General features: G+C 40.7%; 1 protein-coding gene across 1 annotated transcript; it reads left to right on the top strand.

The window, feature by feature from the left end:
- The first annotated feature begins 7,955 nt into the window (after positions 1 to 7,955).
- Positions 7,956 to 15,515, top strand: LOC146763778 (uncharacterized). The gene has a single exon (XM_085567609.1). The coding sequence runs from the start codon at positions 10,996 to 10,998 to the stop codon at positions 11,848 to 11,850; it is 855 nt and encodes a 284-aa protein (XP_085423735.1). The 5' UTR covers positions 7,956 to 10,995; the 3' UTR covers positions 11,851 to 15,515.
- Positions 15,516 to 19,995: the final 4,480 nt, after the last annotated feature.

Here is a 19,995-nt window from a genome sequence, read left to right as displayed (position 1 = left end):
AGGAATTTCACCACCACATGGGAACCCAGAATAAGGCCGGGGTTTCCACATTACTTTTTTGGAGAAATAAATAATTATTTCCCTTTTATACTCCTGCATTGGTTTTGTCTGGGATAGAGCTCTTTTTTATTCATAGTAGCTCATATGGGCCTGTGCTTTACATTTCTGATTCCCCACAGGACTGGGGATACTTACAGTCCAAGGTTTGGTTGCCTATGAAGTTTAAGCCATAACATCTCCCAAAATAATGCAGGACATTCTTAAATATGTTTCTTTCTCTTTTTTTTTTTTACCCTTCCTATTTTGTTTTGGTTTTCGCTTGGGGCTTGTGGTGTTGTGAGGTTGCTTGTTTGTTTGGGTTATTGTAGTAGTTTTGTTTGTTTGTTTAGGTTGGTTTTTATATATTTAGGCATCATTTGTTTGCTTTCTTTCTTGGGCTTTGTTATTTTGTTAGAATTTTGTTGTTGTTTTTCTCTGTAAAGAAAGGATAACTAGTTCAAAGAGGAAATCTTGCTGCAATTAGTTGTTTCTGTCTCAAATTCCAAAAATAAACTTGTGTCTTGTCTAAGGTGCAATTTTACTGTCTGCTAGGCATAGAGAATATAAAATGATTGCTAGACTCCTCTTCAGTCAGCACAACCAAACCCTGGTATATTAAACCCAGGGCTCTGGGTTTTAGGGTTTACCTCCCACTGTTGATCTCTGCAGTCAGACCAGACAAACAGTATTCAAATCAATGAATAAGTGACTACTGACCAGATACACATCTAAGCTCCAAATTTTTCAGGCAGTTGGGACATAGAGACCTAGAATGTGCCCAGCAGGCTCCAGTGATATTTCTTGGTGTTTCTGATATAAAGCATAGGGACACTGAACCAAGAAAGAAGGCTAAAAGTGGTTAGGGTACTGGTGCTTAGAACTGCTTCATTCCCAAAGACCTGAAAAAAATAGAGGTTGCAGAACACAGATGCTTGGTATAATTTGCCTTCTGTCCAATTCTTCTTATGCTTAAATTAACACTTTATTGTCACAAGTGCAGAGAGACTTTGTAAATTTCAAAAAGAAAAGAGAGATGAGCTGAGTTACATTCTCCTAAAAATCCTGGTCCTCCATACATGTTACACTTCTCTGCTAAGTCCATGCCTGCCTCTAATGCTAGATGTGATTACATGCACACAGCTTGCCATAGCATACCTGTCCTCTCAGAAAGATATAATGCCTTATCTCAGACTCAGCTTAAACTGCACAACCACATACTGAGTCAGGAACGTGTGCTTCCTCCTCAGTGTAAGCAGAGAAGACATGGCTCTGCTTGAAGAGACCCGCCTGGCATTGCTGGGCAAGGCTAAACTCAGGTGTTTTGACTGGAATGTGGCCATATCTACTAAACTATTTTAGCACAGCTTGGCACCTGGGAAAGCAAAAGTAATTATTTCTATTTGTTTATTTGAATTTAATTTGTATAAAAATGAAACTTGTATTTTAGAATAGAGCCTAGAAATTTTTTGGGTTCCTTATAAATACAGAATAAAGCATAACTCTGTCCCTGAGTATGTCATGAGCAAATCATGCATGACTCTATCACCTGTGGAGCCTTCCCTTCTGAGGAGGCCGTAAGCTGACTTTAAGACTCCTCCCATGGGACACCTGATAAAACCCCACAGCCCTGGGTCTGCTTTCTCTGTGCTCTCTGTGCTCCCTCTCTGCCAGGGGCTCTCTGGGCTCTGCTCAGCCTCCTGGGCTCTGCCCTGCTGCTCCCCAGCACGGGGTGGGGCGGGACGGATAAAATGGACTCCCTGATAAAGAACAGAGACTCGACTCGTCTGTTGTCCCTGTCACCGTTGTGGCCTCCCTGGATCATGGTCCTCACTGTAGCCACACGCTGCTACAATCAATAGCAGAATTAAAGGAAACAAGTGCTGCTGCTCCTTGATTAAGCAGTAGCAAAGAGTTCTCAGTCATGTGTTCACCATAAGCTTAAGAAGAGCTTTTCCTACGTGAGCAGCCAGGCAGCAGGGCCAGGTTGAAGGGTGTGGTACTGGTATTTCCAACCTCTATGGAATGAAGCCCTGGGAACCTTGGTCTGACCACATAACTGAACCTCCACTGGGTACTGAGACAGTCTAAAGACCTCATGAGCCCATACCTGCCTGAACTGCCCTGTGGTGCTACAGTCATGCACAGTCATGTGGAGACCATACTTCCTTATTAAAGCAGATAAAAATACAGGTTGTTTATTGGTCAGATCACAACAGCATGAAAATACAACCTGTATGAAAAGGTCCCTGAACGACTGATGTGGTCCTTGTGTTTGCCTTGTCTCTGAACAAACAAGAACCTGGCATGAGGCCAGGTTTCATAAATAATTGTATGGCACTCCTCCTCTGAATGTCTGAAATCATTATTTCAAATTGGTATCTGTAGACATTTATGAAAATCATTGCCCAAACACTTAATTTTTTTTTTTCATTTCAATAGAAAACCTTGAAAAGGAGACTTGAGTGGGAGTGGTCATTACTGTCTGTAGTTGACACTTTTTGCATTACTGTGTTCTCCTCTTAACAAACAGTGGCATATGTTTTGTGATACAAAAGCCTGGTTATATCATTACTTGAATTTTATCTTCTAACTATGAACTTTGGTTCTTTGTAACTTAAATGCACCACTAGCTGTTCTGAAATTCAAATTTACAGAACCTAATCTTTCCAAAGAGGTTTCTTATATAAACTTTTATTTGTAACAACATACATCTTTCTTCTTTGAAGTTCCAATAGAAGAAAAACTTTTATGGCTGGGAAGCTCCTCCAAATATATAATTGTCATAGAAGTGTTTTAGATAACTCTAAATATCATTTTATGTAAAAAAATTATATTCCCATGTAACTAAAATGTATTTCAAGTAAATTACCCCAAATTATAGCACAATTTTTTCATTACAGTGCCTTTTACAGCCAAGTTGTTCAAATGACCCACAATGATCATCCCGTTTTAAAGGACATTGATAATAAGCAAAGAAGCATAGTTTATGAAATTATAATATTATGCTATTATTTTTATAGAATTTTTTAAAGTATCTTTCTATAAGAAATGCTTAGAAATTTTCAGCTAACAAAATTTAACCAAAAGATGATTATTTAAATTTGAAATATAAATTCTGGAAGATTTCATTTGCCATTTAACAAAAACCTTAGCAGAACTATAACATACTATTTTATTCCAATCTGACTCTCATGTTGGTAGGATATCAGAGTTTAAACATTCTGACTAATTTGATTCAACAGAAGTACTAGTTTTAATCACTGATACACTTTGACTTTAAACTTCATGTATGTATATTATAGCTTACTGCATTTATTCCTGAATACTTATGGACCTCTCAAGCTTTAAACATGGTCAGGAAAATGTTGTCATATTTATCTGTGTGTTGACTCTTTTGATAAAGCTTCCTGACAGAAATTTTTGAAGGATGTAGGTCTTAGTTAATTGTTAACACTTAAGAGTCAGTAGATTGGTAATGATTTTCCTAGGTCTGGCTTTACCTGTCTTGCAAACCTTGTGTTTGTGAACTATTCTGAATCATTAAAAGATGGCTAGATTATATCATGCTGTACTTAAAATTAAGATATGAGAATATCTTATTAACTTATTTTGTAAAAGCACACAGCCTAGTGCTTCTTTATATTCTCTGAACACACAGGAATGCTGAGCAAATTAGTTTTATCATTCCTCTCCTTCCTATTTAAATTAATGTATCTATTTTGCTATTCTATCCTCAGAGAAGGAGTAATCACTTTCATTTTATCTACATCTCTTCCTCTTTCTATTGCAATAGTTGTGATCAATAATAACTCATTCATCACTTACCTAAAGCCTGTGATGCTGGAGGAGAGTTCAGTCCCAATAAGAGGGGAAAATCGAGGCAGTCAAAAGTTTCAAAGAAAGTACAAGATCAGCTTGCCCTGTTGGTTTCCTGCCTGTATCTTCATGGCCACTTTTCAGGAATATTTCTGGGTTTTTTCTGTTATTATTGCATATCATGACAAGAAGCAAGCATTTGGATCACACCTGGAAATAAACTGTCACATGAAAGAGTACATCACTTGAGACCCTGGACTCTTTCAAAAGACAATCTGTCCCTTAATGTGACAAAACTGCAACTCTGCAGCAGGAAAATAAATACACTCCCAAGAATGAATGAAGCAAAGTCTGTGTGACCTAGTAAAACACAGGTTTTAAATGGTCAGTGTGCCCTTGTCACTTGCCATCTATTGCTGCTCCTTGAGAGCTCAAAAGCCACAATGCCTATCATTCTAACCCTTCCACCTCTGAAAAAAAAGCAGTGGCAAGAAAGACTTTGGAATGTAACTACAGAGGACATCAATTAAATAATTATCTGTGAATTATTTTCTCATCTGCATCCCAAAACAATCTGTTCCTGCTGATAGTCCTGATGCTACCACATCTGTTAATCCAAGAATGGCTTATTTGACATCTATATATCAGTGTCATTTATTCATGATGGATTCTATTATACTTCCCATACATACCCTTATTTATAATTTATCTCTGATACCAAGGACATAACTGGAACAGAAGCTGAATTTGGTAGAATACTAGGGGCTGGGCCTGCAGCAGTGAAAATCATTTGGTACAGATAAAATGGAATATTAAGCAAGTATTTGGTAGGCCTCACTAAGACTAGAAAAATTATAATTTCTATTCTTATTAGATATCTCATTAACAAAGTTGTAATTTTTTATTTAATTTCATGCATTCGAGTTAAAATATATTCAGTAAACCTAAAATTGTTAGGGCAACACCTTAAAATTCTTAGGGCAAGGTTGACCTAAATTTGGCAGATTTAGTCAAAATGAGACTTCCCATGGAAAACATTGTCCCCAAGCCTTTGCTGAAAATCTTCCTTCAAGAACTCACTTCAATAAGGGCAAATACTATCAGGATAAAATATATTGATTTATGAAATCTGGGAGTTTCAAAGGTTCCCAGGACTTCATAATCTATTGGTTAAGTTCTCTCTATTTTCAGGATTTACAGTTGGGCTACACCTCTTAGGATGAATTTCAGTTTGAATGCAGTGAGATTCACTTAGCTCACAGAAATGTTGTGAGAATTACTAGAAAATCTTGGGGTCAAAATTGTCCTGGTGTATGGTGATATTTGTGCATAGCACACCGAAAATTTTGTGTTAATTTTGGACACAAAGTTGAATGGACCTGTACAGATTTGAGAAAATCAAACATGACTTCTATTAAGTTAAAAATTTCCTGTAAACTGTATTATTTATTCAACATTATATTACCAATATACATTTTGCTAGTGAGGAATTGCAAATTCCATTGTAAGGATGTGGCCATACTGAAGGAAAGTGTCATGAAAGGAATTTCTTTGGCCAGTCAGAATCTTACTCTAATGTATTTCTCCAATAGGGCAACATAACAGCATATAAAAGATACAGGAACCATTTTTAATGTATTTTTCTTCAGTCATGTCTGTGCAAATTACATAATCCTGCTTCTTCCATGTTGACATATAATAAATAATGAAGAGCTGCTTCTTTCTTCATTTTAGCAAAATTATTACTTTCGACCCTGATTTTCAATTAAGACAGTCTGAAATTCCATATGTTTTATAATGCTGAATTGAAAGGGAAAAAAAACCCAAATACCAGAAATCTTATTTTGATGTTCAGTGGAGCAGGTATCTACAGTGATGAGGAAATTCCTGTTGACTTTGACCTTTAATCCCCTGAACAAATACATCAAATTAATCAAAACTAATAAAGTTTTGTGGGTTGTTTTTTTTTTTTTCAAGTTATGTTAACTAAATTGGGTCTTATGTTGGCTTTTGAATTCTGTTCTCAAAATATCCATTTTAAAAATTAGAACACAGCTCTCCTGGTCTGTGATATTCATAAAGCAGCATCAGAGACTATCAAAGTTCTAATTAAGACTACACGGAAGCAACTTTTTTCAGGAACAAAAGCTCAATGCAGTTCCTAAAAGTAAGTTTACTGCTACAAAAACTAAAGGAGAAAGTACTTCTATTATTCCCAAGTTTCCAGGTTTTTTTTAAACCAATTAGTTTCACACTCCTTAGATATCTCAAGTATGTATAGAGCACCAATAATAATGTTATTTCACTGTATGAGGGGTGAGGGGCAGCAAGCACAAAATTACCTTGGCCCACTGCTTGGCAGTGGTGAGACCACTCTTACTGTTTTGTCTCAAAAGTATTTTAAGTATTCAATTTTTTTTCTCTATGTACTTGAGAAACAGTCATAGCTCAACTACACAGTTCAAAATGTCAAACCAACTGAAAAAGCATTTTTATCTACCTACCTATGCAGCTGCCAGCTTGACTCTTTACACCAGAAATGCCATCTGTCTTAAAGTATTCATCTGATTATGACTGAGCACTGAGTCTTTCTCTAGAATAGTACAGTCCATAGTGTAATGCTTCACAGAGGTGCTAACAACTTATTTGGAAGATTAAGACTGTTATCTTAGTAATTCAATACTATTCTGTATTATGTCACATAGTCAGATATAAGAGGATAAACCTACCATGTTGTTGAGACTATAGGCTGCACTATTTTAAACAGGTTAACACCTTCTTCAGTTCTTTTTACAGTGGAAACTGCTTTTTGAGAAATCAGTGTTGCTTGTTTCCTTATTCAGGTTAAAGGTTTACCAAATAACATACCACCAGGGTTTCTAGAACATTTCCTTACTGGAATGGTGTGAACAGACTGAAAATACGTTTTGTAGAATAAAAAAAGTGTTTGATTGAATACTTAACATACTTTGAATCTATCTATCTGAAAGACTCACGCTTTTAACCATTTTCTTTAAAACAAACTCATTTTTAGCTATTTTGGCTTTGCCTGAGCATCAGTAAATATCTTTGCTTCATATTTTTAGATCTGAGTTTTTCCTGTGGCATTTTTCAAGCTTAACATCTTAAAAAGACGTATTTTTGATTTTTACAGGACTTCCTTACTTTTTTCCCTAGGCACAGTTTTATCTCTGATGAAGTCAATGGGGAAAAGGATTCTCTGAAATTACAGTATATAGCTCCTTTTAAACTAGGTGTGTGTCAAATTACAAATCCAGAAACAGAATTTCTTATGGCAAAGTTCAAAACCTTGCCTTTCAGACCTTTTATTCTTCTTGCTGAAAACAAGTACAATTCTAAGCCCACAAAACTTGTGACTTCTGGCTTAAAGAAATATGGCTTTAACTTGACCATTGTCTTTTTTTCTCTGTTATCAATCTAAAGCTAGATCAAAAGTCAGTCTGAGAAAAAGTGCTAAAGTTTTCTTGCCAATGTAAAAAGGGAGATCCATGCAGACTGGCTGCAAGAGTGCATAGCTCTTTTGGGAGTTGAAATGATATATGTGTGCTTGCAATACTTTCCTGTGCTGAGGCAGATACATAGATTGGAGTCTGATAAATGTTAGGAGTTGGTGGGTGGTAAATCAGCTGCCATTTATAATTATTCATATTTAACTGGCTCAAATATTTCTGAGGTTTCTCTCAAAGATCTAATGGCATTTATTCAAGACAACTTTTTTCATGTTCTAAAATGTCTGTAATAGGCGGTGTTTATAAAAACATCCTGTCTTCAAGACCTTTGTGTAACAGATGGCTAAAAACAAGTCTCTGAATCCAAATAGTCTTTATATATGTCTAACTCTAATCAATGAGTTTAAATACTGTTTAGAATTGTCCTTTTTCAGTAAAACATTATCCTGTATCTGTGTATTGGCTTAAATAAAAATATAAGATCATATATAAGATTATATATAAATATAGAAATAAACTTATAAATAAGAAAATATAATACATACATATAAAAATAATATATATATGAAATATAAGAAAAAGATCATATGTTATATATATATATATATATATATATATATATATATACACATCATATAAGAATTGTTTGGGTTTAAATATCATCTAGTAAAACATCCAAATCTCTATTGTCTCATGAGAAAATAACAAGTTATTTTAAAATAATTCAATTTAAAAAATGAACACAATCTATAGCAGACCCTAGTGTTAATTTCGTTACCTCGTATCACTTACAAACTCTAGTGGTGCAATGTGTCCTGTATAGAAGATTTTTCTGCTAGAAGGAGCTACTTCAGAACAAACTATTTACTTTGAATTAATGGCAAAAGGTCATTCACAGTCACAGTTGAGAAGTTCTTGGACTTTATAGAAATTACGTTCAGTAGGGCATTTTTGTCAAGCTTTTTTGAAGGCAAGCTGAAATAAGGAGGAGCAGATGGGAATATACTTGAGTGTTTGCCATATTTGTGCAATTATTCTATATTGTGCTGATTTCATAGAATTATTAAAAAAATCTGCATGCTCAAGCTATTCTGTCCAAATAATAGTGGTAATTTCTGAAAATTCTTTTAGTTTTTGACATCAATCTTTGTACCTGACTTCAGGGAACACACATACAGATACATTACCATTCACTTTTTGCTAAACTAAGTTAGCTGGTAGCAGTTTGTTTTTTGAACTAGAAAAAGGCACTGAAACAATCGACTAAAAACTATTTGCAAGTTGTGGTTTTGGCAGGATGCAGAGAGTGTTCATACTTGTATCTGTCATAGGTAATATTTTTAAACATATTTTAAATCTGTTTATATTTTTAACCACTCTTCCTGTGTTATAAAGCCTGAAATACTTATGTCTAGGCTATCTGAGACCTTGTGGAAGAGGGGAAAGATATTTCTCTCTTCAAGATTAACAATGAGCCTATGCATGGAAAGAAAGTTTTAAAGGATCTGCAAGAGAAAGAGATTGACAGTTACCACTGACCAAAGGAACTTCTCTCTAAAGGTAAGCAGAGAAAATATATAGATGAGCAGACCACTAACTCTCAGCAGCTACAGACTTCATAGTAAACACTAGCCAGAGTTTACAATAAGCCAGATGCAGAAATCTAATCAAACCTGGCAGAAGTACAAGAACAGAGTGGAGTATTTTTTTACATGAGGCTGAATTTAGCAAAGCTCTCTGATCTAAAACTTAATTCAAAACCATCTAAATCTACTGTAAAAATCAATACATTATTATAGTTACAGTAATAACAAATGCATATATGGTTATCTAGGAAAACCATAGGATACAGCAGTCTGATTTTGTATTGCCTTCACTACATAGAGTTCATTATTTCTCCTTAAAGAGAATTTCATAGGGAGGTTCGGTCACTGCCAGATAAAAACAGAGCTTTACTCACTAAATATTACTTGATTGAAGAGGTTGAAAGAACATGTTCTACTGTGTATTAAAGAATGCTATGCTTAATTCCCTTATGACTGAAAAGTAGATGGTGCTTGTGAGTATGTTGTCTGCCATCAGGTGAATTAGCATTTCCTAATCATGTTGTTGTGATACAAGTCATGAAAGAACAAGCTGAATCCACAATTAACATTTGCATCCTGTAGATCTAATAAATACTTAATTACTTCTGCAAGTCTTGGCTTATATGACATGAATAAACATTTTCTCTGATCAAGTCTTCCTGGGAAAAAAAAAAAAAAAAATTAGAAAGCCAGAAAGCTGCCCAGACAATTTTGAAACTGTTTAATTTTATGATATAAGAATTCCTGCACTGGGCCGTAAGAGAGTCTAGTCAGCTACAGCAGCTCACTACAGCCCTTCACAGATATTCCAGTATTTTCTCCAGCCATCTTTATTTTAACTTTAAAACATGCCTTATATTTTTTCCTAAAAAAGTATTTAGCAAGTACTGTCTCATCAATGTCTTTTAAACATTTACTAATAGTAAGTTTTATGAAAAATATTAAGCTGCCTTAAAGATAGGAACACAGTACACATGGATTGAGTTTTGGGTGACAGCTAAGCTGTTTGTGCTATGATGAAACATTTGGGGGTTTTTAATGGCCCATATTGTGCCATCTAGCTTTTAGGGGCACTTCCTCACTAATCTTGTACTCTGCCACTGCTATTTTTTACACGAGGGTTCATTTTAGACTTAATTTAACTGTTTCATTTGGTTGGTTGGTTGGGGTTTTTGTTAAACATTGAAATGTGTTACAGTGAGCTCATGGGCACTCTGTACCCCATTCCCGGGGCCCTGTGACTCTGATCAAGATAACCCTGGACCCCTCCTTCCTGCCCCAAAGGGGTTGGCAGAGAGCCAGGGAAGCCCACCCTGTCCCAAGTCTATATAGACCCCTGACATTTCCTGTTCATCCTCTTTTGTCCCGAACTCCACTTAGACATCATAGAATAGAGAGCTAAACCAATGTATATCAGGGTAAGAGCCTCTTCTGGAAATCTTTGCCATCTCCTGATATTCCTCCCCTCACAGCCTCAGACCTCTGAGCTATCCTGATATTCAGGGGGCTGTGCGAGGGGGGGAACATCAGTTGGCCCCCAACATGTGCTGCCATAAGCCCATGAAGAAACTGGAGGTACTATTTCATAGGATCTCGATAGCTTTTTGGGACAGTCTACTGCCCTATTACTCTAGCTGCCTTTAAAAGCTTTGAGTGACAGGGAAAGGTCGGGGACCCTGCCTTCGTACCCCAGGTGGGCTGGCTGGAGAGGGACCCCAGACGAGTTCACAGATGAACCCCACAGTTCACAGTCTTGGTAAGTCCTCTGATCACGTCACCCCAGGGTTGCACTTGGCTGAGAGGAGCTACCATAGTGACTGAGCGGAGCTGCATGCGGGGGTAAAACCAGGAACCCTTCACACGGCAGCGTGGAACCGGCGGGCTGAGACCCACGTTCCCAGGGCGTGCAGTGACGGGAGGGAGGCAGCAGCTGTGGCACAGCGGAGGGAGAAACCCCCTGTCCCACAGCTAGGGCAGGAGCCGCTCCCGCAGCGCCCATCCCCCGTCTGGATCCTGTGTTACGGCAGGAATTCAAACACTGTTCAAAGTCTGGTGGAGAACAGACCAGCGATAGGATTAAAATAATGGGTGCAGAAGTATCGATGGAACAAAAGAGCATACTAAAATACCTTAGCAATATTTTAAACAATGTATCCTTCTCAAATAAGCTCCTCCTGCGTTTCGTATGCTGGCTACTAGCAGAAATACCAAATTTTCCTGTGCAAGAACTAAATTTGCTTTATTTTTGGGACCAAATTGGACAGATATTAACTTTAAATGTCGAAAGTGGTGAACATAAAGCTCCTCGATTTATTCCGATACTTTTACAAGCCCGAAAAAAGATTTTAGAAGCAGAAAACAGCATACAGACACAGGATCACAGTCTGAATAATCCCTTTCCCCCCACCTATCCACCTCCTCAGAACCCCAGCCTTGATATCCCTTCACCCACCCTGTATCCTCCTCTAACACCTGGTTCTTCTGAGAAATATAGTCCGGATTTCTCCGAAACCGAGGAATTCTCTCCACAGCACCCTGCAATGCCTCTGAGACATACGCAGCACTATAATGGTGGCGACCATGTGCTCCAGCCCCCTCCCCCTCACAATCCTTTCCTGCCCCCACCCACCCGCCACTCCTCCAATCCCTTCCGATCTCCCACAGCCCCTCCACACCCTGCTTATCAGGGCCAGCCCCCGCGTTGCCCCAGGAACGGGAACGGGCGTGCGACCGGCCCCTGCACAGCTCCCAGCCCCAGTGCTGAGCGCAGCGAGGCGGGGGGAGGTCAGAGCAGCGAGCAGCTCACAGCATGGGCGGGGCCGGAGTTTCCGCCGTGGCGCCGGCACCCCGAGAAAGAGGGGAGCTGCCTCTCACCGGAACCCAGGAAGTGGCGGGGTGACAGAACCCTGCCTCTGCCAAAGAATTTATACCATCCATAGCACCGGTTGTTTATTTAGAAAGGAGAAACGGTACCAGAACATACCAACCACTACCATATAGAGACAAAACAGAGATCTGTAAAATACAGAGAGAGTTTGGGAGGTCCAGTGAGATTTGTAAAGGGATGGTAAGGGCAATGTTTAATTCAAATGAAATGGTACCTAAAGATATCACTGATTTATTTAAATGTTTACTAACACCTTCTGAATATGAGATATGGGAAAGTAAGTGGAAGTTAGCTTTGACAGTAGTTTTACACGAAATACAACAGACACCCAGTGAGGTTATTGACAATGATGGCAATCCTATTACAATGCATCATTTATGTGGTACAGGAGCTATACAATGCCCAGAAAAACAAACCAGACTGTTATATAGGTCAGTTTTGGAAAGGTATTGTATCAGTTACCAATAACTGAGACTAAGGGCAGCTATATTAACATTAAACAGCTTCCTTCTGAGAGTTTTTTACAGTTTGTAGATCATTTGAGAACCCAAGTGGAAAGACAGGTGCAAGACACTAGAGTACAAACCAAGCTGATTAAAGAAATGGCTCAGAGGAATGAAAACAAGACCTGTTGAAGAATTATCCTCAGTCTTCCTCTTGACCCAGCACCTAGTCTTGCTCAGATGATTGATGCCTGCGCCAGGAGAACAGAGCTGCTTGATACCCCTGACAGAAATACAACATCTGCAGAACTACAGCCTGTGTCCACTGCTGCACCAAGTCCAAGGAGGCAACCAATGTCAGCACAACAGCTGCAGCACATCATCTGCCTGCGTTGCAAGAAACCAGGATACTTTGCCAGAAACTGTCCTCAAAACCAGAACCAGAGACAGACCAACAAACAAAAAAACTAGGTTCTCAGTGCAAACCCACTACTAAAACAACTACGCGCAAAGATATAAATATAGCGGGACCCACACGGGACAAGGCCTCTCTCTTAACAAATAAGGGGGAGGGTGGGACTCATGGTGGGGGGGAGAGAAAAATAAAAATGTAAAATGTACAACTAACAAGGTTTGGCAGCCATTAGGCTGACCTTGCTTAGTGACTGCCAAAGGATTTAATTTCAGATCCACTGATTGGAAAGTTATTATAGTGGACCTGTCAAATAGCTCACAAGACCGGCAGGCATATGATATGGAACTGGACAGTGAGTATTTTGTTACTGGGGACACAGCATACACACCTCCAGAGATTGAAATAGTTCCCATGACCACTAAGGGAAAAATATCCAGTCTTATCCTGTTGGCATGATGCATACACCCTCTGTTTTATCTAGAAAAGGGGCAAATTCTGGCACAAGCCATTCCCATCCTAGTAGAAATAACAGTAGAAGGAAAATCACCAGAAGTCTACTGGGCAGAAGTAGTAGGAGAGGATAGACCCTCGATGGCATGCAACCTAGCACATGGGTCAGAGCACCTTCAGGTGGAAGGGGTTCTGGACACAGGTGCAGACATCATGGTAATACCTAAAACCATGTGGCCACCACACTGGGAATTGCAACCTGTGGCAGGCAAACTTCAGGGTATAGGAGGAACCACATTGGCAAAAATTTCAAAAAATGTGCAAATTGAAGGACCTGATGGTAAATTGGCAAGTGTTCGCCCATTTGTGGCAGACTATAAGGCTCCTCTGTGGGGGAGAGACACCATGTCCCAGTGGGGAGTCTAGTTAATCATTCCTAAGACGCCCCAGGATTTTCAGAAGTAGCCACTGTGGGGCACCCTGCCCAGAATCTAAAGTGGTTAGATAACACCCCAAAGTGGGTAGCACAGTGGCCGTTAAGTAGTGAGAAACTCGAGGTGCTTGAGAAACTTGTGAAGGAGCGGTTAGTTCAAGGACACTGCAAGAGACAGACAGCCCTTGGAACTTCCCAGTCTTTGTAATAAAGAAGCCTGGGAAGGACAAGTGGAGATTGCTCCACGATCTCAGAGAAATAAACAAAATTGTAGAGGACATGGGACCTCTCCAACCAGGCATGCCTAGTCCAGCTATGCTCCCCCAGAATTGGAAATTAGCTGTATTAGATATAAAGGACTGTTTCTTCCAAATTCCGTTGCACCCTGAAGATGCCCCAAGGTTTGCATTTTTGGTTCCCACCATCAATCGGGAAGCCCCAATGAAATGCTATCACTGGAAAGTTGTGCCCCAAGGTCTAAAATCCAGTCCTTTCATATGCCAACAGTATGTAGCAGCACTACTGTCCCCGGTACGTGCAGAAAGGATGCCATCATCCTTCACTACATGGATGATGTGCTTGTGTGTCCTCCCAATGACTATATCCAATACGCTTGACCTAGTGGTTGAAGTTTTAACCTCTGTTGGATTTCAATTGCAGAAAAACAAAGTTCAAAGAATGCCACCTTGGAGATACCTGGTCCTGGAAATCTCTGCAAGGACCATTGTCATGCAGAAATTGGACATCAATTGCAAACCCAGAACACTAGCAGACCTCCACTTGTTATGTGGGTCTTTGAATTGGGTAAGACCCTGGCTAAGTCTCACAAATGAGGATCTAGACCCTCTCTTCAATTTATTGAACAGGGAGAGGGAGCTGCCTCCCTCAGGGAACTGACCCCAGAGGCAAAGACAGCAATCGAAAAGGTACAGAAGGCCTTGTCAGAAAGGCAGGCCCATTGGTGTGACCCAAATGTGCCTTTCCAGTTCATTATTCTAGGAAAGCTGCCACACCTGTATGGGTTGATTTTCCAATAGATCGAGGAGCAGAAGGATCCACTCTTAATCATAGAATGTGTTTTCCTATCGTTCCAAAGTACCAAAACCATTACTAGGCCACAAGAGCTATAGCAAAGCTGATTCAGAAGGCTAGGGTGAGACTGTGAATTAGCAGGGTGTGACTTTGCATGTATCCACCTTCCAGTCAGGCTTTCTCAAGAGGGAAGGAACTCTCCTGAGAGATTGACCAAAGGTATGTCTGAGCATTTGCTCCAGAGCAGCGCCAGTCTCCAGTTATCTCTCGACAACTACAGGGGACAAATATCAGTCCATGCCCTGTCTCACAAGTTGTTCAATGATGAATTCCGCCTTTTTCCTCAAGAGAAAGGGATCTGGAGGCCACTCAAGGCTCTCACAGTGTTCACGGATGCCTCTGGGGCTTCCCACAAGTCGGTGATGATTTGGAGAAATCCACAGACTCAGCATTGGGAAGCTGATGTTGAGCTTGTGGAGGGATCCCCCCAGGTGGATGAACTGGCTGCAGTGGTGAGAGCTTTTGAGAAGTTTTCTGAGACAATCAACTTGGTGACAGACTCTGCCTATGTAGCAGGAGTAGTGCCCAGGGCGGAGCAGGCTGTGCTCAAAGGAATAGAAAATGAACATCTCTTCAGGTTGCTCTCAAGGCTGATTTATTTAATCTCTACTGAGAGCATCCATTCTTTGTGAATGCATGTGAGGTCACACACTGATTTGCCAGGTGGGATTGCAGAGGGGAATCGCAGAGCAGATTCCCTTGCTGCACCAGTTGAAAAAGCATGTCTCCCTGATGTTTTCCAACAGACAAAGCTGAGTCACCAGCATTACCATCAGAATGTGCCAGGTTTGATTCGACAATTCCAGATAACGCTGAGTCAGGCTCGAGCCATTGTGGCCAACTGTCCCAACTGCCAGCTCCAGGCCATGCCATCGTTGGGCATGGGGGTAAACCCCCAGGGCCTTAGCAGCTGTGAGGTATGGCAGACAGAAATCACACACATTCAGAGTTTTGGTCGCCTTGAATGCGTTCATGTAAGTGTGGACACATTCTCAGGTGCAGTGTATGCCTCTGCTCATATAGGACAAAGGGCTGCACATGTCAAACAACACCTATTGCAAGCATTTGCAGTATTGGGGGTTCCAAAAACGATCAAAACAGACAATGGCCCAGCATATATATCCAAGTAGTTTCTGGAATTTCTCCAACAGTGGGGAGTGGTACATAAAACTGGCATTGCCCACTCCCCCACAGGTCAAGCTGTAGTCGAGTGTGCACACCAGACGCTCAAACAGGTATTGAAAAAACAAAACAACTCAGCTCCGTGGATGTCTCCACGAGAGAAGCTCTGTAAAGCCATGTTTACAATCAATTTTCGGAACTGCTCATTTGAAAATACGAGTCCACCAGTTGTACGTCACTTTAACAGTGGCAAGCAGTTCAAATTGTTTCAGCATTCCCCGGTCTTGATTAGGGATCCAGAAACTTGGGAAACCAAGGGTCCCTATGAACTTGTAACCTGGGGTCATGGCTGTGCGTGTGTAGCTACTCCCTCAGGCCCTCAGTGGATTCCCCAGAAGTGAGTGAAACCTCTTGTCCCCAAGAATCCAGGTCAGACAAAAGGGGACAGGAAGTAAGTAGCTGATGCTTCAAAGAGAAGACGGTGCCGGATGGAAGAAGAAGAATGTTCCCAAGCATGAATTCCTTACGGCAGAAACAGAAACTTTAATATGTTCTTAAAATGTTTGTTTTTCCCTTTTAGAGAAAACCTACCTCCCACTCAACCCTGTGATGAACCTCATCCAAGCTGTCATCCTGCTAATGCTGAACAATCAGGCAGCTGCATGGATCGTCCCTCAGCCACGTCAAAATGTCTGGGTGACCCTGGCACAGACACTTCAGCAGGAAAACATTTGCTTGTCCACTGCAGCAGCAAAAGACCCTATGTCCACCTGTCTGGTAGGAATTCCATGGCAGGCTGGAGAATTTCCAGCAGGCCTGAACAAACATAGGTCCAACGAAATCCCAGAGTCATACACCCCTTGACCGCACAAGGATCAGAAGCAAGTTGGGGTGATCCTGAAATCCTTAGAGGAGTGGTTGCAGGGTTTGCCCAGGATAGCCCAGGAACCCCAAGAGTTAGAACTATTGGGTTCTTCTCCTGCAGCTTACTGTGTACACTTTGCTGTGCTCCCAAAACCTTGTAACACTGATGAATACCACATTATAAAACAACACCATGGGGAGTTCACTGCAAGGAGGTGGTGTCAGAATATGAGCCATATCGGAGCAGACAACCCATCTCACTCCAATCCCAAAAGTCTCCCTAAGGGATTGTTTTTAATTTGTGGGGATAAAACATGGGTAGGAATTCCGTCTCGGCTTTTAGGAGGGCCATGTACAATTGGGAGGCCGTCCATATTAACACCCAACCAAACTCTAATTGGTGAATGGACGCACAAAAACAAACCGGCAAACAAAATTCAAAAGAGGAATGCAAATAATCTGGAGCCAAATTGTAACACAGAAATTTTTCATTGGGCCAAGTCAAAAAGCATTGCTGTGTCCCTGTTTCTTCCATGGGTCACAGCAGCCAAATCTCTAGGTGAATTGGGCCACCTAGAGTGCTGGGTAGTCAAACAGGCAAATTTAACATCTGCTGCCATCAACTCCCTCCTAGAAGACAAGGAAATTACCAGACAGGCCACGCTGCAAAATCGTGCTGCAATAGATTTCCTTTTGTTACTGCATAGACATTAATGCAAGGAATTTGAAGGATTTTGTTGCATGGACCTGACTTCAAAGGCTCCAAACATCCATGCTGCCCTTCGAAGCATGAACAGCCTGATTGGACAAGTGAAGCGAGAATCTGAGGATTAGTTTACAAAACTGTTTAAGGGTTGGGGATTCACGGGGTGGTGGACATCTATAGTTAGGTCAATTTTGTTACTCCTTGTTATTTTGTTCCTTGTAACCTTGGCGTTTAGGATCATGTGTCACTTGATTTTCAAGGCTATCAAGGGGCTCATACCTTCTACCTCAGAAGTCAACCACATAGAGCTAGCTAACCTGAGGAGGCCTGACTACACCACCAACTGTAGGTGGTGGGAAACCCATACTCAGGTTGAATCAAGCCCAGTGAATTCCTGTAACCTTGTTTAACAAATAAGGGGGAGGTGTTACAGTGAGCTCATGGGCACTCTGTGCCCCATTCCCGGGGCCCTGTGACTCTGATCAAGATAACCCTGGACCCCTCCTTCCTGCCCCAATGGGGTTGGCGGAGAGCCAGGGAAGCCCACCCTGTCCCAAGTCTATATAGACCCCTGATATTTTCTGTTCATCCTCTTTTGTTCTGCTCTCCACTTAGACATCATAGAATAAAGAGAGCTAAACCAATGTATATCAGGTTAAGAGCCTCTTTTGGAAATCTTTACCATCTCCTGATATTCCTCCCCTCACAGCCTCAGACCTCTGGGCTAGCCTGATATTCAGGGGGCTGTGCGAGGGGGGGAACATCAGAAATGCTAGCAGTATTGTAACTTTGTGAGTTATATATTAGGTAATTATTTTGTCACATAGGAATCCAATTGCTTCTCATTTTTCTTGGAGTAATTTTTAAAGTGTCATTTGCAAGGATTAGCATTCCACCATCTAGAAGCTCCTGTTTTTTTCAGTACACCTCAGTTTATTTTGCTTTTTTATTAATATATAGTAATCTATGTATTTAATATATATGTAGTATTGCATATACTGTATATAATAATATTCATATAGTATTTTCATCTTGACCCAGCCTGTCAAGTAGGCCTGAAGCTAGGTTATTTAAAAGATACAAAAAATCTGTTGATTGAATAAAGGGAGCTCTGTAGTAATCCACTTTATGTATTTATTCATTCTTAACATTGTATTATTCTTATCATTAAATATGTCTTACATTATCAGAGTGACAAAATAACAATTTTGGATATATGTACTTTTCCCATTTTTGGCAGGAGAATAAATAAATTTAAGCCCCCTTGTTATCAAAATCTCCATGGTAAATATCTGGGGTTATTTTCTAAAATCATGAATGGAAGGGATGAGGAAGGTTTTTAAGGTTTTAGCACTAGTTAATACAAAGCAGAGGGAATATGAGCACAGAGGAATAGTAGGTATCTTCTTTAATAGTCAGTGTAAGTTACTGACCTGAATTTTCTCATAAACAGCCATATTACTCTGTATTGATATGCTTACCACCCAAATGCAGTTATTTCTATTACGTGCAATGTAGAGTTGTGTTTGCACTGTATATCCCCTCATATGGTTTGTCCCTCCATATCCCCTCTTTGTACCTGTTTGGTTCATCCCAAGTTTCCCATCAGTACCTGTATGTCCATCAAACCCCAACCCACCCCCTGTCTCCTCCCAGATGATGTGTCCATCACCTGGTGACCCTTCCCCTTTGTCCAGATCCTTCCCCCAGGGTCACCAGGTAACTGGACCCTGGCTGGGACTCCTCCCCCACCCCCTCCTCAGTGGTCACTCTGAGGTCTTGCCCCCTGAGAGCCACTCCCATGTCCTTCCCCCATTACCTGCTCGGGTTTCCCTGCCCCCCTGTATCTGGCAGCACCGGGCCGGGAGACCCTCTCTCTTGCTGTAGAGGTCCTTTGAAGCCAGATGGGGCCTGGGATCTCCCCAGGCCCTCATTAAACTTTGGAACTAATCCTGAGGGAGAGCGCCTCTTTCCTTTGCTTGTGGGACCAGCTTGTCTTTGGACTCACGAGGGAGCTTCTCCAAACCCCCTGGGATCCAAGAAGTTCCTTCCCTCTGCCTGACTCGCCCCACTGCCCAGCTGGCTGGGCTCCACAGGGGTTCTATCCCCGTGGATTTGAGGGCAGTGCAGCAGTGCAACTGACCAGTAACACAGTATATTGGTAGCAGATGTAAGCATATAAGAAGTGGAAGACGAAAAGGGATTTATTTTCTAAGTAAGGGGTTATATATTCACAACCTTGGCCTCCATCAGTCATGTACTTTACTTTCTTCACTTTCCTTCCTCAGGGTCTCCTGCAGTGCTTGGGAAGTCTGGCCAGCTGCTTTGGAATTCACCACAGAAAGAATGCAAACCAGGGCTTTCCAAATGCTAAGATTTCCAGGGTACAGCAAAGCAGTTTTGTACCAGCTACATTTCTAGCTATAGGTAGCAGAAATAATTTCCTTGTGCAAAATGCTCACAGTGGTAGCAATAAAGTAACATTTTTAGGGAAAGTAATGTGGGCTTTTACAGCAAACTGAGCAATTTGCCAGCCAAAACCCAAAAGGCTTAATAATGCTATATTCTAAATGGCATTTGTAGCATCTGTGATTATTTTTATAAAGGTTCCAAAGTAATTTAGAATACAAAGATTAAAGATTCTTCCATCTGTGAGAAAAAAAAATGGAAAA

This window comes from Lonchura striata, chromosome Z (genome assembly GCF_050655825.1).
Source record: "Lonchura striata isolate lonStrDom1 chromosome Z, ASM5065582v1, whole genome shotgun sequence".
In the NCBI taxonomy this organism is placed as follows: Eukaryota; Metazoa; Chordata; class Aves; order Passeriformes; family Estrildidae; genus Lonchura; species Lonchura striata.
The sequence above is the reverse complement of the archived record's forward strand: the minus strand, read 5'-3'. Positions and strand labels throughout refer to the sequence as shown.